At 38.0% G+C, this 16,885-nt stretch overlaps 1 protein-coding gene across 3 annotated transcripts in view; it reads left to right on the top strand.

Moving 5' to 3' along the window:
* The first annotated feature begins 6,575 nt into the window (after positions 1-6,575).
* pax1.S (paired box 1 S homeolog) overlaps positions 6,576-16,885 on the top strand; it is a 14,620-nt gene continuing 4,310 nt past the window's right edge. The window contains exons 1-4 of one of the 3 annotated variants that reach the window (XM_041564074.1): positions 6,576-6,845; positions 7,564-8,196; positions 10,680-10,822; positions 11,114-11,279. In XM_041564074.1, coding sequence (XP_041420008.1) covers positions 6,731-6,845; positions 7,564-8,196; positions 10,680-10,822; positions 11,114-11,279 — 1,057 coding nt within the window. In that variant the 5' untranslated portion in view covers positions 6,576-6,730. Of the gene's footprint in view, positions 6,846-7,015; positions 7,197-7,563; positions 8,197-10,679; positions 10,823-11,113; positions 11,319-16,885 lie in introns of those variants that run through there. The other 2 variants (XM_041564073.1, NM_001096982.2) reach the window with 2 other exon arrangements.

Below are 16,885 nucleotides of genomic sequence, written 5' to 3'. Positions count from 1 at the left end.
TTCCTAGTGAATTAGTTGATTTGATTTCCCCCATTTTTAGAAATGCTTAAATGTTTTAAAAATGAGTTAGCTGTAGTGATTCTGTAAAATCGTATACAATTTGATTGATTTTGCTGGTTTACTAGCCTTGTGCCAGTTTCTTTCCATGCATTAAAAGGGATTTTGCTAAGTCAATTCAAGTGTATACTTCTCCTGTAAATTCCAGAAGAACTCCGTCATATGCAGAAAAGTGAACGCTTTTTAACAGTTTTCATAATAATTCTATTTTATGGATGTAAAATAAAATATTAAATTCATTATATATTTGGCCTTATGCTTATGTATGTGGAGGTGCGCTTGTGTTCCCTGTGACCTTGTGTGTATCAGTGTGCTTGTGTGTCCCAGTTTACTTGTGTTTCCCTGTGTGCTAGTGTGTCCCAATGCATTTGTATGTCCCTGTGAGCTTGTGTGTGCCCGTGTGCTGGTGTGTCCCTGGGTGCTGGTGTTTCTCTGTGAGCTTGTGTGTTGCAGTGTGCTGTGTGTCCTTGTGAGCTTGTGTCCCTGTGAGCTTGTGTGTCCCTGTGAGCTTGTGTATCCCAGTGAGCTGGTGTATCCCTGTGTGCTTGTGTGTCCCTGTGAGCGTGTGTGTCCCTGTGAGCTGGTGTATCCCTGTGTGCTTGTGTGTCCATGTGAGCGTGTGTGTCCCAGTGTGCTTGTGTGTCCCTGAGTGCTTGTGTCCCAGTGTGCTGGTGTGTCCCTGTGAGCTGGTGTGTCCCTGTGAGCTGGTGTGTCCCTGTGTGCTTGTGTGTCCATGTGAGCTTGTGTATCCTGTGCGCTGATGTGTCCCAGTGTGCTTAAGTGTCCCTGTGAGCTAATGTGTCCCTGTGTGCTTGTGTGTCCCTGTGAGCTTGTGTTTCCCTGTGAGCTGGTGTGTCCTGTGTACTTGTGTGTCCCTTTGAGCTGGTGTGTACTGTGAGCTTGTGTGTCCCAGTGTGCTGGTGTTTCCTGTGAGCTTGTGTGTTGCAGTGAGCTTGTGTGTCCCTGTGAGCTGATGTATCCCTGTGTGCTTGTGTGTCCATGTGAGCTTGTGTGTCCTGTGTGCTTGTGTGTCCCAGTGTGCTGGGGTGTCCCTGGGAGCTTGTGTGTACCTGTATGCTGGTGTTGCCCTGTGCGCTGATGTGTCCCAGTGTGCTTGTGTGTCCTGTGTGCTTGTGTGTCCCAGTGAGCTAGTGTGTTCTGTGTGCTTGTGTGTCCCAGTATGTTGCTCAGTTCCCTAGGTCCTATCATGCGGTGCATTTGAGCTCAGAGGAAACTACTTGGGTACAGCTGGTTGCACTTAAGTGAGAGCTGATAACCTGTGTTAAAGTGAGAGGACCCAGGCAAATCTGTTTGCAGCCAGCATGAACCAATATTTACAAAAAAACAAAATAAAGTATTGTATGACTCTCAATAGCACGATTGTTCGTTTTGGCTAATGAATTAGTGCTCTCCAGTCTCCAACACTCAATTACATTAACACAGAGTGAGATGACTGATCTCTGCTTGGCAACATTACTGTACTGCTGATTAAAATACTTCTTCCCAATCTTAGATTATTAAATCAGATCACGTGTCAGCGAATTAGCGCCAGGTGCAGCTGTCAGTGCGCGTAATTCAGTCACGTCCAGTTCCAGTCAAATAACTACAATTCCCAGAAGCTCCCACAAAGCTGCCCCCTGCATTTGCAACAATTTCTATATTTTTTCCATGCATTGAAGAGAATAAAATGAAGCTATAAACAGCATTAAATTAGCACAATAAAATACACAACTAACCCTTATATTTCCAATGATAATTTTTGACTACGTTTTTCGTTTCTACTCAAATATCGCCTGAAAACGTGCCCTTCGCGCAGTTTATCGCCTGCCGTATTAACCTCGTCTAATATTTCCATACGGGCCATGAGATCACAAAATGAAATAAAATAAAATAAAGCCCAAGGCCCGAACTGAGAGAGAAGGAGTCAATTAAAACCATCTCAGAGGGTCAGCTCGTTCTAGACACAATTGGACGATGGAGAAAGGGATTTTATTGCCAAATAATTCGGTTCAACTGGAGCAAACTCCGTTCTTGTAATTAATGTGGAGATCGTGCGGTAATAAGCGATGTGATTGTCTGTCTGTCCCTGGAATATTCCAGCTCTTATGCGCAAAGCTTGCGAGAACACAAATGGGTAGAAAGCACACACCTCAATATTTACAGTATGTAGAAAATAAACGATTTATTATTATAGCTTACAGTATAAGCATTTACCTTTTAGCAGTAAGGTCCAAAAAAAACAAAAAAAAAAAAAAAAAAAAAATATATATATATATATATATATATATATATATATATTGTATATATATATATATATATATATATATATATATATATATATATATATATATATATATATATATATATATATATATATATATATATATATATATATGCTGTGAAAGGCACACACTTCAAAAATTACATACCTGGCTGCAGTTCAGAAATCAAATATCCAAAGGCAGAAAAAGCTGAAGCACACCAGGATATCAGAAAAAGCTGAAGCAGACCAGGATATCTTCAAAAAGATAAAGCTCTTATTGCATCTATATATATATATATATATATATATATATATATATATATATATATATATATCCACAGCAATAACTCTTTTTTATTGTAGTAAATAAAAAGGATTCTTTTTTTTATTTGCTCTGGAGGTGCTTGCAGAACTACAACTCAGCACCAAGGCAGTTGGTGATTTTTTTTTTTTTTGTGTGTCCTCCATTCATGTTTTTATATTCAATACGCATATATTACTATAAAGTGTATATATGGATAGATGATGATGATGGTGATATATAGTTGATAGATGATAGATAGATAGATAGATAGATAGATAGATAGATAGATAGATAGATAGATAGATAGATAGATAGATAGATAGATAGATAGATAGATAGATAGATAGATAGATAAAGAGAGGGATAGGGAAGCTTTTTTTGCCTGCATTATATAAACATTTTCAAATATATAAGAAGTCCTTTTTATATTAGAGTATATGTGGATCATGTATTTATTTATGTATGTATTTCCAATACACCTCGGAGGTTTAGTTAATAATGTGCAATAGTTGTATTGCTTTGTCTGATCCTGGGAATAAACCTCTGACAGCAGGGTTAGTTAGTTTAGTTCATTATTTATAAAAGACTCCATTAGGACAGCAGGGGAGAGACTGATCGCTGTCACAGAGAATGTGGTTCGGAAGTCGGAGTTGTTGGTAAATATTTTGGGAAAGCGTCTAGGGCCCCTCCCTGTACAAACAGGCGATCGATCGGATTGTTTTGCGATTTCCTTTAAAATCGGGTCTCTCTCCAGCAGTCAGTGTCGCTACATCCAGCAGCTTCATACGACTACTCGCCCCATATTCCTCCTGTTATTACTAATTTACCTTTAGTGAGTATTAGTGAGTATTAGTGAGTATTAGTGAGTATTAGTGAGTATTAGTGAGTATTAGTGAGTATTAGTGAGTATTAGTGAGTGTTGGTGAGTGTTGGTGAGTGTTAGTGAGTATTGGTGAGTATTGGTAAATATTAGTGAATATTAATGAGTATTAGTGAGTATTAGTGAATATTGGTGAGTATTAGTGAGTATTAGTGAATATTAGTGAGTATTGGTGAGTATTAGTGGATATTATCTCACTGTCTATCTATAACATCTGATTGTAAACGATCATCTATCCATCACACGTATTCTATATATACGTATTTCTGCTCTATTTTTCACAGTCTGACCAATCTGATGATCTGCCCCTAAATGCACGATCTGTCTCTCAGTCAGTTCCCAGTCTCAGATTTTCCCGGATCTGCTCTGCAGGCGCAACTCTCCTGAACTACCAGGCTAAGCGCAAAGTCATCCACACAGATTCTGTTTCTCGGCAGGAGTCGTTAAAATATAAATCGCTGTCGCTATACAGACAACTTTCCTGAGCGAGTGCCCTTGTAGCTACACACGGAATAGGTGCGCTTCTTTACACCAAATGTATTAATTCCAGGCCAGACACCTGCCCCAGTGACATCATCTGTATTAGAAACATGTGGCCCTTTTATTATGAGACCAGACTGCTGCCCCCCCCCCATAGAGCTGCACCAGTTTTTTCTGGATACAATGGCATTCACTTGAAGTTACAGTTTAGCAGCTGCCCAGTTCTTTAGTTGCTTCTTTATTTGTGTGGGAGGGAAGCACTTGATCGCAGAGACATACTTACCACCTCTTCCCCTCTAATTCCCCTTCTATCTCTTTCTCTCTTCCCACTCTCTTTCCCTTCCATATATTTCTCTCTTCCCCTCTCTTTCCCCTCTTTCTCCTTCTCTCTTCCCCCTCTCTTTCCCCTTCTATCTCTTTTTCTCTTCCCACTCTCTTTCCCCTTCTATATGCTTCTCTCTTCCCATCTATTTCCACTCTATCTCTTTCTCTCTAACCCCTCTCTTTCCCCTTCTATATATTTCTCTCTTCCCCTTTCTTTCCCTTTCTATCTCTTTCTCTCTTCCCACTCTTTTCCCCTCTATCTCTTTCTCTCTTCCCACTCTCTTTCCCCTCTATCTCTTTCCCTCTTCTCCTATCTTTCCAATCTATCTCTTTCTTTCTTCCCCATATATCTTTCTCTCTTCCCCCCCTTTCCCTTTATATCTCTTTATCTCTTTCCTTCTCTCTATCTTTTCATCTCTCTTCCTCTTTTTTCCCTTCTTTCTCTTTCCCTCTTTCTCACTCTCTCCCTCCATAAACATTTCTTTAGCTGTCCGTCTTTCCCTTTCTATATTTCTTCCTCTATCTCTGTCTCTCTATCTATTTTTCCCTCTTGTCAAGCACATGCCTGAGGAAGGCGCCTTGGTGCTCCGAAAGCTTACAATCAAATTTTATTGTTAGCCGATATAGGTATCACTACTTTCTGTATTTGTTTTTCTGCTTTTTTATTTATTTTTCCCTCTTGTCTCAACAATTCAAACACAAATAAAGCGCCACCTAGAGAAATACTTTAAAGGACTTCTTCTCCTACAACTCTACTATGAAATTCTACTATCTGCACATTTTTATTATAATATTTATATTCTTTCATTAACTTGGAAGGCATTGGATCCTCGGAGAGTAAGAGGGGGAATCATTCTAATAGGGACCAGAATCCCAGGAAGCTCTCCCTGTACAAGATGCTGGGGATTAATCTGCTGACATGTCATTATTTCTTCAGTGTCTGTGCATGCTGTGGCTAATATATTATTATAATAATAAAAAAGCAAGAAAGAAAGAAATGAGAACAAAAAGAATTAAAAATAAAACATCTACATTAAAATAGGAGATGTAGTAGAAAATACATAAATGAACGCATATTTATTTGAATGCTGCTGGCTGTGTTCTCCATTACAAATGAAATAGCTAAAAATAATTTTAAGGGTAACATCAATGAATATTTTAGAGCCACAAATCGCTGTTTTATGTGTGTGTAAAGTGTTAACCTATATGTGTTATTAGAATGACATATAATAATGCCAAGCACTATTTGGTATCAAGACAACAAGAAACTAAAGCCAGTTAACAAGAAATAATATAACAGAGGAATAAATAGGCGTCCCTTGTCTCGTCTCTGTGCATAACATTTAACGATGACACTGCTAGGAATTGGAGAGAGTATTGGATAAACCACCTCCTTTAATTAATATAATGGCCTGCCTGTGACTTTTTGTGCACTTCCTAGTAAAATGTTCGTGTTTGGGGCACTAAGCAGGGTATTGAATTTAAAAGGATCCTGAAAAAGAGATAATCTCACCCCCCCCTCCCAACACACTCACACCTGCTACCTGATCTCTACAAACATCCTATCTCTGCCTCATTTGTAACTCAAGGATGGCAGGCTCTTAGGCTTGTATGGATTGGGGCAGTGGGAAAGGCTGCCGATATATATATATATATATATATATATATATATATATATATATATATATATATATATATATATATATATATATATAGACACATTCTGCAAGTATTGACTGGTCAGTTACCCCTGAAGAAGGCTCCAGGAAGGAGCCGAAACGTTGGATTTCCAATAAACCTTCACTTACTTATGATTATCGCTGAGTTGTGAATATCCTTGGAGTGCTGTTAATACTTGCAGAATGTGTCTATATATTTCGGACAAGCACCCAGATTTTTTGTTTTTCCTTATGGTTGTGCACTCCTCTCTCTCTCTCTCTCTCTCTCTCTCTCTCTCTCTCTCTCTCTCTCTCTATAATAAATACACCTGATTTCAGCAGGTGCCACCATACTCAGCAATGCCATGCCAATAATCATGTAAATTCCATATTGGCTTCCAGGTGATAATTTGGTTTCTAGGTAATGTAAAGGTAACTTGACCATATAAAAATATGTATCCATGTGTAAATATATATATATATATATATATATATATATATATATGATGAAGGGATCAGCACACTCATTTGTAGATGAATCAAAACGTGCTTTTATTTAACACAGCATTGTGTCCAACGTTTCGGTCCCACCTGGGGACCTTTATCAAGGATATATATATATATATTTATAGTGCCAGAGCTCAGTAGATGGGAGTTTGTGTTCTAGAGGTCCCCAATAGTCAGGGGGGAAGTGCTTATAATAAATGTATGGGTGTGTGAATATGGATAGAAGATAGAGATGAATGTAAAAGAAGAAATGATGGATGGGGCTGCCACAGAGCAAGAGAAAGCCATCAAAGCTTGTAGTCAGAGTTGTTTTAGTGCGAGTGCAGGGAGACATTCCAGTGAGACAGATAGGGTTACAGCAGACCGGAATGGGTAAGTCGCACTGCACAGAAATCTCTGCCTATTTGGGATGACGGGAACCAATGAGATGTCACCAGTAGCGCCGCTGCCTGACCACCGAGATTGACGTGGAAGACACGTCAAATTGATCTGTACAAACTGCAGTCAGATAACTGAGAGCGATTTCGCTCTGATCAGATCAAGTTCGCCCTTGCGCTTTTTTGCTGGAGGAGAAGGAAAGCGCATTGTTATTTGGAGTAATTTAGCGCACGGCCCTCCTCCTCATCTGGATACTCTGGAAAATAAACCCTCGTCCCATGTCTATCTGAGCCGCTAAATTTCTGCCGAGCAGCATTGCGATTCCCATGTTGCAGCACGGAATGGGTAAGAGGCTTTTTGGAATTTGTGAATATGAAATACTGGGGAAACCCACCCAGGGATCGCTTTCGTGTTGCGCGCACAGAACTGAGCTGATTCATTTAAATGGTGCAGAATTCGTAAAGCTCAGAACAATAAACCTGCGCTGCTGTGTTCGTGCCTTGTCTTATTGCCTCGGCGCTTCAATGTTTTTAGGCGCTATCTTGCCTTCTCTATCACAGTACTCTAGAGATTCTACGCAGCGCTGTTGCTGAATGTTTGCGCGCAGCCAGTGAATCCTGCTGGTGAATGAGGTACAGACAGGGGGGATGCCCATGTAGCGCTTCATTCTCCAAATAGATACCCTTTAATTGTTGTGTTTATCCCTCTACAGAACAGAATTATGGCGAAGTGAACCAGCTGGGAGGTGTGTTTGTCAATGGGAGACCCCTGCCCAATGCGATCAGACTGAGGATCGTGGAGTTGGCGCAGCTGGGGATCAGGCCTTGCGATATCAGCCGACAATTGCGCGTCTCTCACGGATGTGTCAGTAAAATCCTGGCCCGTTACAACGAGACCGGCTCTATATTGCCCGGGGCTATCGGAGGCAGCAAACCCAGAGTCACCACCCCCACCGTAGTGAAACACATCAGGGACTACAAACAGGGCGACCCCGGCATCTTCGCTTGGGAAATCAGGGACAGACTTCTGGCAGACAACGTGTGCGACAAGTACAACGTCCCCTCTGTCAGCTCCATCAGTCGGATATTAAGGAATAAAATCGGCAACTTGTCTCAACCCAACCAGTATGAGAGCCCCAAGCAGTCTCCATCCCAGCCAACGTTACCCTACAACCCGCTGTATCAGTATCCCTACCCCAATCCCATCTCCCCTGGCTCTACCAAGGGGGGCTCTCATCACCCAGGGGTGCACATGCCCACGGGACATGTCAATATTGCCAGGCAGTGGCCCTCGGCTCATTCTGTCAACAACATTCTGGGGATCCGGTATGGATTCATGGACCAAAGTAAGTGAGTGGGGACTGGGTGCTAATAGGTGCTGACAGGCTCTGGGAGCTGAAAGCTGTATATATATATATATATATATATATATATATATATATATATATATATATATATATATATATATATATATATATATATATATATATATATATATATATATTACACAAAAGTCATGAATATCTTGTAAATTATATCCTTAAATTATATCCTTATATAAACAGTGACTAGTGATGTCATCAGCTATAAACGGTGAGTTCTTATGTCATTACTGTCACATGACTCACTGAAACTTGTGTATTATAATAAATAAAGTACCCCCAGTTGCAAAATGTGAGGATATTAGAAGTTACCTGGGAGTTCCATGACCTGTATAAAAACACTCGGCCTTCAGTCTCCTGGGTTTATATGGTCATGAAACTCCACGGTAACTTATAATGTCCTTATATTTTACAAGAGGGGGTACTTTATTCAAAAAATATATATATTTTTTTTCCTGTCCTTATTAGGACCTTTATTAAGGATAGTGTAATGTGCATTCAAAAATAGTGCAACAAATAAAAGTTTGTTGAATGCACATGATACTATCCTTAAAGAGATAGTACACCTGGAATTTTTACATCTATCATAGTATTGTATTTGCATGTTATCTATAATTATGCCATTAAAGTGTTTGCAGATTTTTCTACATTACCCATCTGATCCCCATGTTCCTGTATGAGGGGGCTGCCATATTTGTGCAGAAGGAGTTGTTAGCATTAGAAACTCTAACTGACAGGTTAGGAAGGGACAGTCAGATTGGCAAAACAGTCAGGTTTAGGAACTTTACTTACAAAAGCAGAACTATCAGTGAAAAAATCAACATCAACTTTTGATGTACATCAATATTTTCAATGATATTTTCCTAGTGTCAGTATCACTTTAAGGATAGTATACTGTGCATTCAAGAAACTTTAAATAACAGTGCAACAAATAAAAGTTTGTTGAATGCATATGAAACATTGGACTTTTATATTATACATTACAAATTTAAAAAAAAAAAAAAAAAAATATATATATATATATATACACACACTAATCATGCTCTGGGCCTTTGATTCCCTCAATTGAAAGGAAATGTGAAAAAAATACCCAATGAAAGAAAATCTCGTTTTAAGCAACTTTCCAGTACACATTAATTTGAACAAAAAATAAAAATGCAGTGGCTATAAAATGATTTGTAAAGGATCTGTCTGTGGCTTTATGTACTCTGCACTAGTCGTTCTGACTACTGAAACCCATCAACTGATTTAAAAGACCTCCGAAAAAAGCATGCAAAGTATTGTGAGAAATGGAATCTTTTTGCTACAATTTTACAGCAGTCAGAGCCAGGAGTTAAAAAAGGGTCAGACAAAACTTTGCTTTTTATTGCAATTACATTTGCAAAGAACTTTAAATAGATGGAAATTTGTTTAGAATTTTCTTTTCTTTTATAGTTGAGAGTTTACATCTCGTTACCAGCCTCATAATAACCTGCAGAACATAAAAGAAATCATTTATCTACAGCAAAGCCACATTTTGACATTTTTGACACCGGAAATGTAAAGAATTTTTACCATTTGACATTAAATAAACCATTTTTGTAACTCCTGTATATTTATATATATATATATATACCTATACAAACACTGGCATCTTAATTGAGACTGAACTACTGAGGGTCCTGCTGAAGTTTTACAGGTGATTAGGGGACATTATGGAGGGGTAAGGGGAGATCAACTACTTCTTTGTCAAATATTTGTCCACTGATGAGAGACAAGATGCCAGAATCTCGTTACTAATGACATCCTAGTTGCTTTAGACCCTGCTAAGAACAAATACTTTAACTGAAGTGTCGGAGATTAAACAAAACAACTAGGGGGTAGTTAGAAACAAAAACTTTGCTGCATGTCAAGTGATAGGTGAGAATTAAATATCCCATTAAGGGACTCATTTAAGTAATAATGCACCGCTGATCTTCATACGAACCATACCAACAATATAACTGTTTTGTATACATTAATTACACTGATAATTTAATGCTTGCATCAATTTCGTGCTGTATATGATGCTTCATAGATATAAAACTAGCTCTAATTTCCAGCTCATCCTTTAGGGGACTGTGTTTATATCACATCTGCTTAGGAAAAGTCTGGAGAATGAATCTGGTCAGTGGTCACCATTATATTTGCTATAATATATATATATATATATATATATATATATATATATATATATATATATATATATATATATATATATATATATATATATATATATATATATATACATACATGTAAACATTTTAATTGATAATATAAATATATGTGTACTGGAGTAGTATTCGTGCTAAGTGGAAAAATATTTTCTATCTATTGGAAATAAGAAAATAACATGTGCAATATATTATAATAATAATAATAATAATAATAATAAATACTAATAATGATGCGGATTTTCTTTGGCTTAGGCCCTATTGCCGGCACCGAGGGCTCTGTGTATTCTCCAAAAATGGAAGACTGGGCCAGTGTCAATCGATCAGGCTTCCCTGGCAGTCAGAATATGAACGGCCTGGAGAAATCTGTGGTGGAGCCTGATATCAAATACTCACAGGTAACTGTTTCCTTCACTCATAGTCATATTGCCACGTGTGGCGGCCTCCATTGCCAGCAATGCCTTAGAAAATAAACTGAGCAGGTGGATGAAAGAATTTCATCATCCTCCAAATGCTTCCCTATTCTTAGCAGAATTACAGACTCTCCCTCCCCCCAAACTCCAAAAAGAGTCATATTATCTTCGCTTTATAATGTGCAACATTGTCTTATAAGTCAAGGAAAAAGGGGAGATTGTCTGGCAGACTTTAATCATCTTTCCATTTTGTCTCCCCACCTCTCCCTGTTGCAGTCGGCCTCCAGTCTCTCTACAGTGGGCAGCTTTGTCTCAGCCTGTGCCTACCCTACCAGCAACCAATATGGGGTTTATGGCCCCCCAGGAGCTGGATACGTCCCCCCAGGACACCACTGGCAGACACAGGGCAGTCCTCTCGGGCACAGCGTGACGGTACATGGAGGTGACATTGCAGCCCCAGTGACATTCAAACACAGGGAAGGTATGGACGCTATTATTAGTGCAACCAGCTGAATGGAGCGCACCTCGGCCGAGGCAGCTAGTTGACAGCTGCAAAAATAAACAGGCAGATTTTTCAGTAACTGCTGTGAAACAGGCACTTTCTGGATGGCAGCTTTTATGAGCTGAACAATTTATTTTTTATGCATGCGGGCCTTCCTTTCTAGGGGCAGATTTATAGGCCTGTCACTGTTGCTGCAAATCCTGCAGTTTTACGTTTTCCTTATGTGTTTGTACTAATATCTTCCAGGGCTCACAGAGCTGCTCTGTAATGCACAATGATCAGCAGCCCCACAACTGCCATTCCTTCTGCACTCTGTCTGTGTGTGTGTGTATGTGTGTGTCTGTGCCTGTGTGTCTGTGCCTGTGTGTGTATGTGTGTGTGTCAGTGCATGTGTGTGTCTGTCTGTGTATGTGTGTCTGTGTGTGTATGTGTGTGTTTGTGTGTGTGTGTGTGTATATACACTGCCTGTATGTGAGTGTAGATAGAACATTTATCTGTGACAGTGTATGTCTGTAAAATGTGTTCATATAGAATGCTTCCTGTATTTAGAACTTTGTCTGTGTTTATTTAGTACACTGTCTGTCTGTGTGTTTGTATAGCACCTACGTCTCTGTGTCACCCTGCCTGATTTTATGTGTGTATGGGAGCACACAATATTGTCTCTGTGTGTAGAATATTACTTTTATGTATAGAATGTGTGTGTGTAAAGGTGTGTGTGTAAAGGATAGCCCACGTGTATATTCCCAAAAAAAAGCCTGTGTGTATTTGTAAAATATTATTTTGTGTCTGTGCATGTAGAACACCACGGCCCAGATTAACTAAACAGTGGTAACAATCACTGCATGATCTATGGCATAATAAATTGACTGAATTTGTTAGTGTTAATCCCCTGTGGTTCTTCAGAACTGATAATAGGATTACATTCACTAAACACCCAAAAAGGGAGATAAACACTAAACAAAATGTCAGGTCAGGTCTGATCTTATATAAAGAAAAAAAAATGAACCCTTAGGTTATGAGGCCGAGCCATCATTAAACATACATATATTTAGCTAAATGATTATTATCCGCACCAACCTGGTGGTACCTTTTTAGTTTAATTCCTTTAATATTCTGCTCACACCCACAATGCATTGCAGGCGTTTTACATTCCAGGGCTTAAAAAACTTTACTTTTGCAACTCTCATGAATGCAAAGGTAATTGTCTATTTGGCACTGATTAGATTACTTACTCATAAGCTCATTAGCTCTTAAATTTAAAGTGACAGGCACCTGCAATTTATGGTATCCTGTCGTGTGTGTGAATGTGTGTGTGTGTGTGTCTGTGTGTGTATATATATATATGTGTGTGTGTGTGTGTGTGTGTGTGTGTGTGTGTGTGTGTGTGTGTGTGTGTGTGTGTGTGTGTGTGTGTGTGTGTGTGTGTGTATATTTATATAGATATATACAGTATATGTGTGTGTGTGAGTGCAATAATAACTCTCTACCAAGTTATGCAACAAAACAAGATTTAGAGCAAGCTGTACTCTGTATTGGTTTGGCTGGTGTATATTAGTGTATATATTATTAATACATTGGATGATAAGAGGTGTAATTAGGATAGTATCGCTCCCCAGTTCATTTTCCTTTCAGAGACACTGTACATATTTTTTTTATTAGTGATAAGTTGCTTAATTGTATGATTTTGATCTGAGCTGTTGGTACTGCCACTTATCTCCCCTTCCTTATTCACTTTAGTGCTTGTCAATAATATGTGTGTGTCTAATGTGCCCATTTTTTTTACTTTTAAATATAGACAATACATTGATTGTGTTTATACAATCAATGTTTATATAGTTTATGCAGATGGATAATACAGATGGATACATATAAGACAATAGGAGATTTTCTCTATAAAGAACCCATAGTTATGAATCATAGTGCAACTCATTTGGGAGACTGGACACATTTACAGGAACACAATTCTTGGTATTGGTCGATTCAATCTCTTTCAATTTCACATCGTGCGACTAAAATACGAGATCCATATCATTATGCCATGCAGACAGATTCTTGTTGAACTCTGCACAGCTATTAAAATAGACTCACATAAAAATGTAGGAATATTGCAAATACTGTGAGGCTAAATATGTTTTCCAGACACAAGTCTCGTTTTCCTGATGTTTGTGCAATGGAGATTTATAGCTGTTTTCGCTCTCTCTCTCTCTCTCTCTCTCTCTCTCTCTCTCTCTCTGAGTGTGGCCATTTGTACTGTCCATGAATAGTGACTTGGTGGTCCCTTAAAGCTGCAGGAAACTTACATTTTATTGAGAGGGCTTAATTATTCTATATATATATATATATATATATATTGCAAACTAAACAAAAATGTAATATTCACATTCAGCAACACATTAAACATGTCAATAGTTGGTTGTTTCAGAAAATAAAAATATTTAAAAATGAATGGCCAGGAATTTAATTTTAAAATGTGCTGAAAATATACAGCATGAGTTGTAATTATTTTAATATGATTATTTCAGCAACAGAAACGGTTAAAACATATCGTACATGCTTTTCCCAAGAAACAAACTTCTGTCCCACGTGTTACTTGCTACCTAAACAAATATTACAATCATTATAATAGTTTGGCTCCCAATTCAATTCATGGTGTAATATTAAACGAATTGCCGGTGCTGATTTAATATGCTTTGATTTGCGCCGTTTAGCACTGCTAACATCCAGTAACTGGTTCTGTTGAAATGTTTTTGGGGAAAAAAAGAGAAAATCGATACATCTATATGGGAATGTATTCATATTGCCAATGATCAGTTATAAGCATCAGCTTTCAGCACAGCAGGCCACGAAATGGCTAGCATTTGTTCAGTTTTAATTTAGCTAGCAAATGACAAAAAAAGTAGATTTGTTGTTTATAGCATTTAAAGAACTATCGCAAGAATTAATTTAAATTAAGCTTCAGCATGCTGAAATAAGAAACTTTCTAAATACAATCAATTAAATATTCTGTAAAGTTACTGAAATAATCAAGTTTATCTTCACTATTCCTCTCTCAGCATCTGTTTCTCTTCATTCTCTCTTCATGCAGGAGTTGGGTGTCAGTCATTGACAATTAGATTCAATAAATCTTATAGGAGGTTCCTTTTGCCTAGAAGATGTATTAGAGCTCACTCTATTAAAATCACCAGAAATCATGTCTCTCTACATGCAGAATTTGTGCAAAAGCCTGTTATTTTGTTTTTACTGAATCAGTTATTTCAGTGAGTTCTAACTTCTAATTCATCTGCTAGAAAAGGAACCCCCCTATAAGATATATTGGATGTAACTGTCAATGAATATCTGACACCCAACTGCTGCATGAAGACAGAATGAAGAGAAACAGATGCTGAGAGCGGAATTGTGAACATAAACTTGATTATTTCAAAAACAATACAGAATATTTAATTGATTGGATTTAGAAAGTTTCTTATTTCAGTATGAGGAAGCTAATATTACATTTTCATTTTCAGGATACTTCTCCTTTAATGAAATAATATCTCCTTATAAATTTGCTCGGGTCCTGCCCATGGCTTCCAGTGTTTCCATTCAACAGTGTCCCATATTTTATATACAGGCGGGGGAGGAGGAGGAATCAGTATAAAATTAATTCAGCATATCAGAATAAGAATTTAGCTCTTTTACTCCCTCCCTGCCAGGCTGTGTCAAAACGAGACTGACAAATTTGTGCTCATAATATTGATGATTTTTTTTAATGGCTTGTGGGCAAAATGGGAACAAAATTCGCAAGATGTAAGTTTATTTAATATGCAGTAAATAGAGCCCAAATCCTCCTTAGAAATCAATTGTTGGTTGAGTTTGTGACGTTTGTCTCATAGGGGCCGAATCGTTGTCATTGTATTTTTTTTTTTTTTAAAAAAACACCTTTATCTAGTATTTAGGTTTGGGCATTGATAGTTTTTTTTATTCGAATGTTGATATGGGATATGATTAATATATACATGTTCGTTTTAGTAGTTTTTTTTTTTTTAGTAATCTTGAGTATTAAATAAAGGGAGAGAATTTGCCACCCTCCCCCATATCCCAATGAACAATATTAAAGTTAAATCGAGAATTAAGAGCAAATGCCATAGATGTGCCACTCAACGATTTTTCTCTCCCTCTCTGCCCGTAGTGACAAATATACCACGGATATCTCCAGTGTTTATACTATTCTTATGTTTTTCTTCCTTACGTTTCAGCCCAAATCATATTTAACGGGATTCGGGATTTTTTTTTCTCGAATCCCGCAGGGAAAGGAAAGGGGATAATGGGCGATTTTCATTGACCTTGAAATGTGAGAGCGATTAAAGACTGAATGGAGTTCTAGTGCTGGAACGAAATCTCTCCAGAAACAACGAATGGCAGGTGCAAAATAAAGAAAAATACTTGCGAATGTCTGTACAGGAGAAGCCTGGGAATTAACTGGTTTAAATTGATTGTTGAATATTCTTTATATTATTGAAAGGGTTGGGTTATCCCCTTGCACTAGTCTTGCCAAAGCTTTTGCGCCCGTGAGTGCATCAAATCGGCCTCATTCGATTATTTTAAGGATTTTCAGCAGTCCTTCATCTTGTAGGTAGGGCTGTATGTTTAGCTGATACAATCTAAATCTACAAGATCGTGCATTGTTATTGTTGTGTGCATCTATCAACCCCCTCTTATGTGTTTATGTTAACGAAAAAGTTCTGGGAATAAGTTATTTTATTATTTAAAGGGATGGCTCACTTTCAAGCAACTAGTTGTTTTCAGATAAATCACCAAAAATAACGACTTTTTACAATGACTTTCAATTTTCTTTGTGTGACCGTTTTTCTAATATTTAAGTGTAAAGTGTCATTTTCAATTTATGATGCAGCTCTGGGAGGGGGGTCGCCGACCCTGTAAACGGTTCTAAATGGATGCATTTAGTTGATACATTTGTTATCTTTGTCCCTGCTGAGCAGAATCTCTGGGTTTCATTAAGGGCAGCTGTTAGAATTGATACAATAGTTGCTAATACTCCAGAGATGCTGCTGAGAAATGTATCAACTTAATGTTGCAAAATTGTAACAGAGTCTGCGCCTGAATTACTGAGCTGCCAGACTGAAACACCAGAGACAAACATTCAACTGTAAACTTAGATTTTGGAAAAACAGTAAAAAATAAATAATGGCAAGTAATTGAAAAAAGTCTTTATTTCTGGGGAACAATCTAAGAACAACTGAATTGAAAAAAGTGTTTGGAAAGTGAACAACCACTTTAAAGAATCCATAAGCTCATGAGTGGTCTCTATCCATCTACTGATGGGCCCAGGTTGCTATACAATTGGGGGTCATTCATAAACACTGGGCAAATTTGCACCTGGGCAGTAACCCATGGCAACCAATCAGATGATTGCTTTCAATGTTCAACCTGCAGCTGGCTGAAAAAAGCTAATCACTGATTGGTTGGTATAGGTTACTGCCCAGGTGCAAATTTGCCCAGTGTTTATAAATCAGCCCCAATTGTGCCTACCTCAGTGCATATACATC

Source organism: Xenopus laevis, chromosome 5S, assembly GCF_017654675.1.
Source record: "Xenopus laevis strain J_2021 chromosome 5S, Xenopus_laevis_v10.1, whole genome shotgun sequence".
Taxonomy (NCBI): domain Eukaryota; kingdom Metazoa; phylum Chordata; class Amphibia; order Anura; family Pipidae; genus Xenopus; species Xenopus laevis.
The sequence above is the reverse complement of the archived record's forward strand: the minus strand, read 5'-3'. Positions and strand labels throughout refer to the sequence as shown.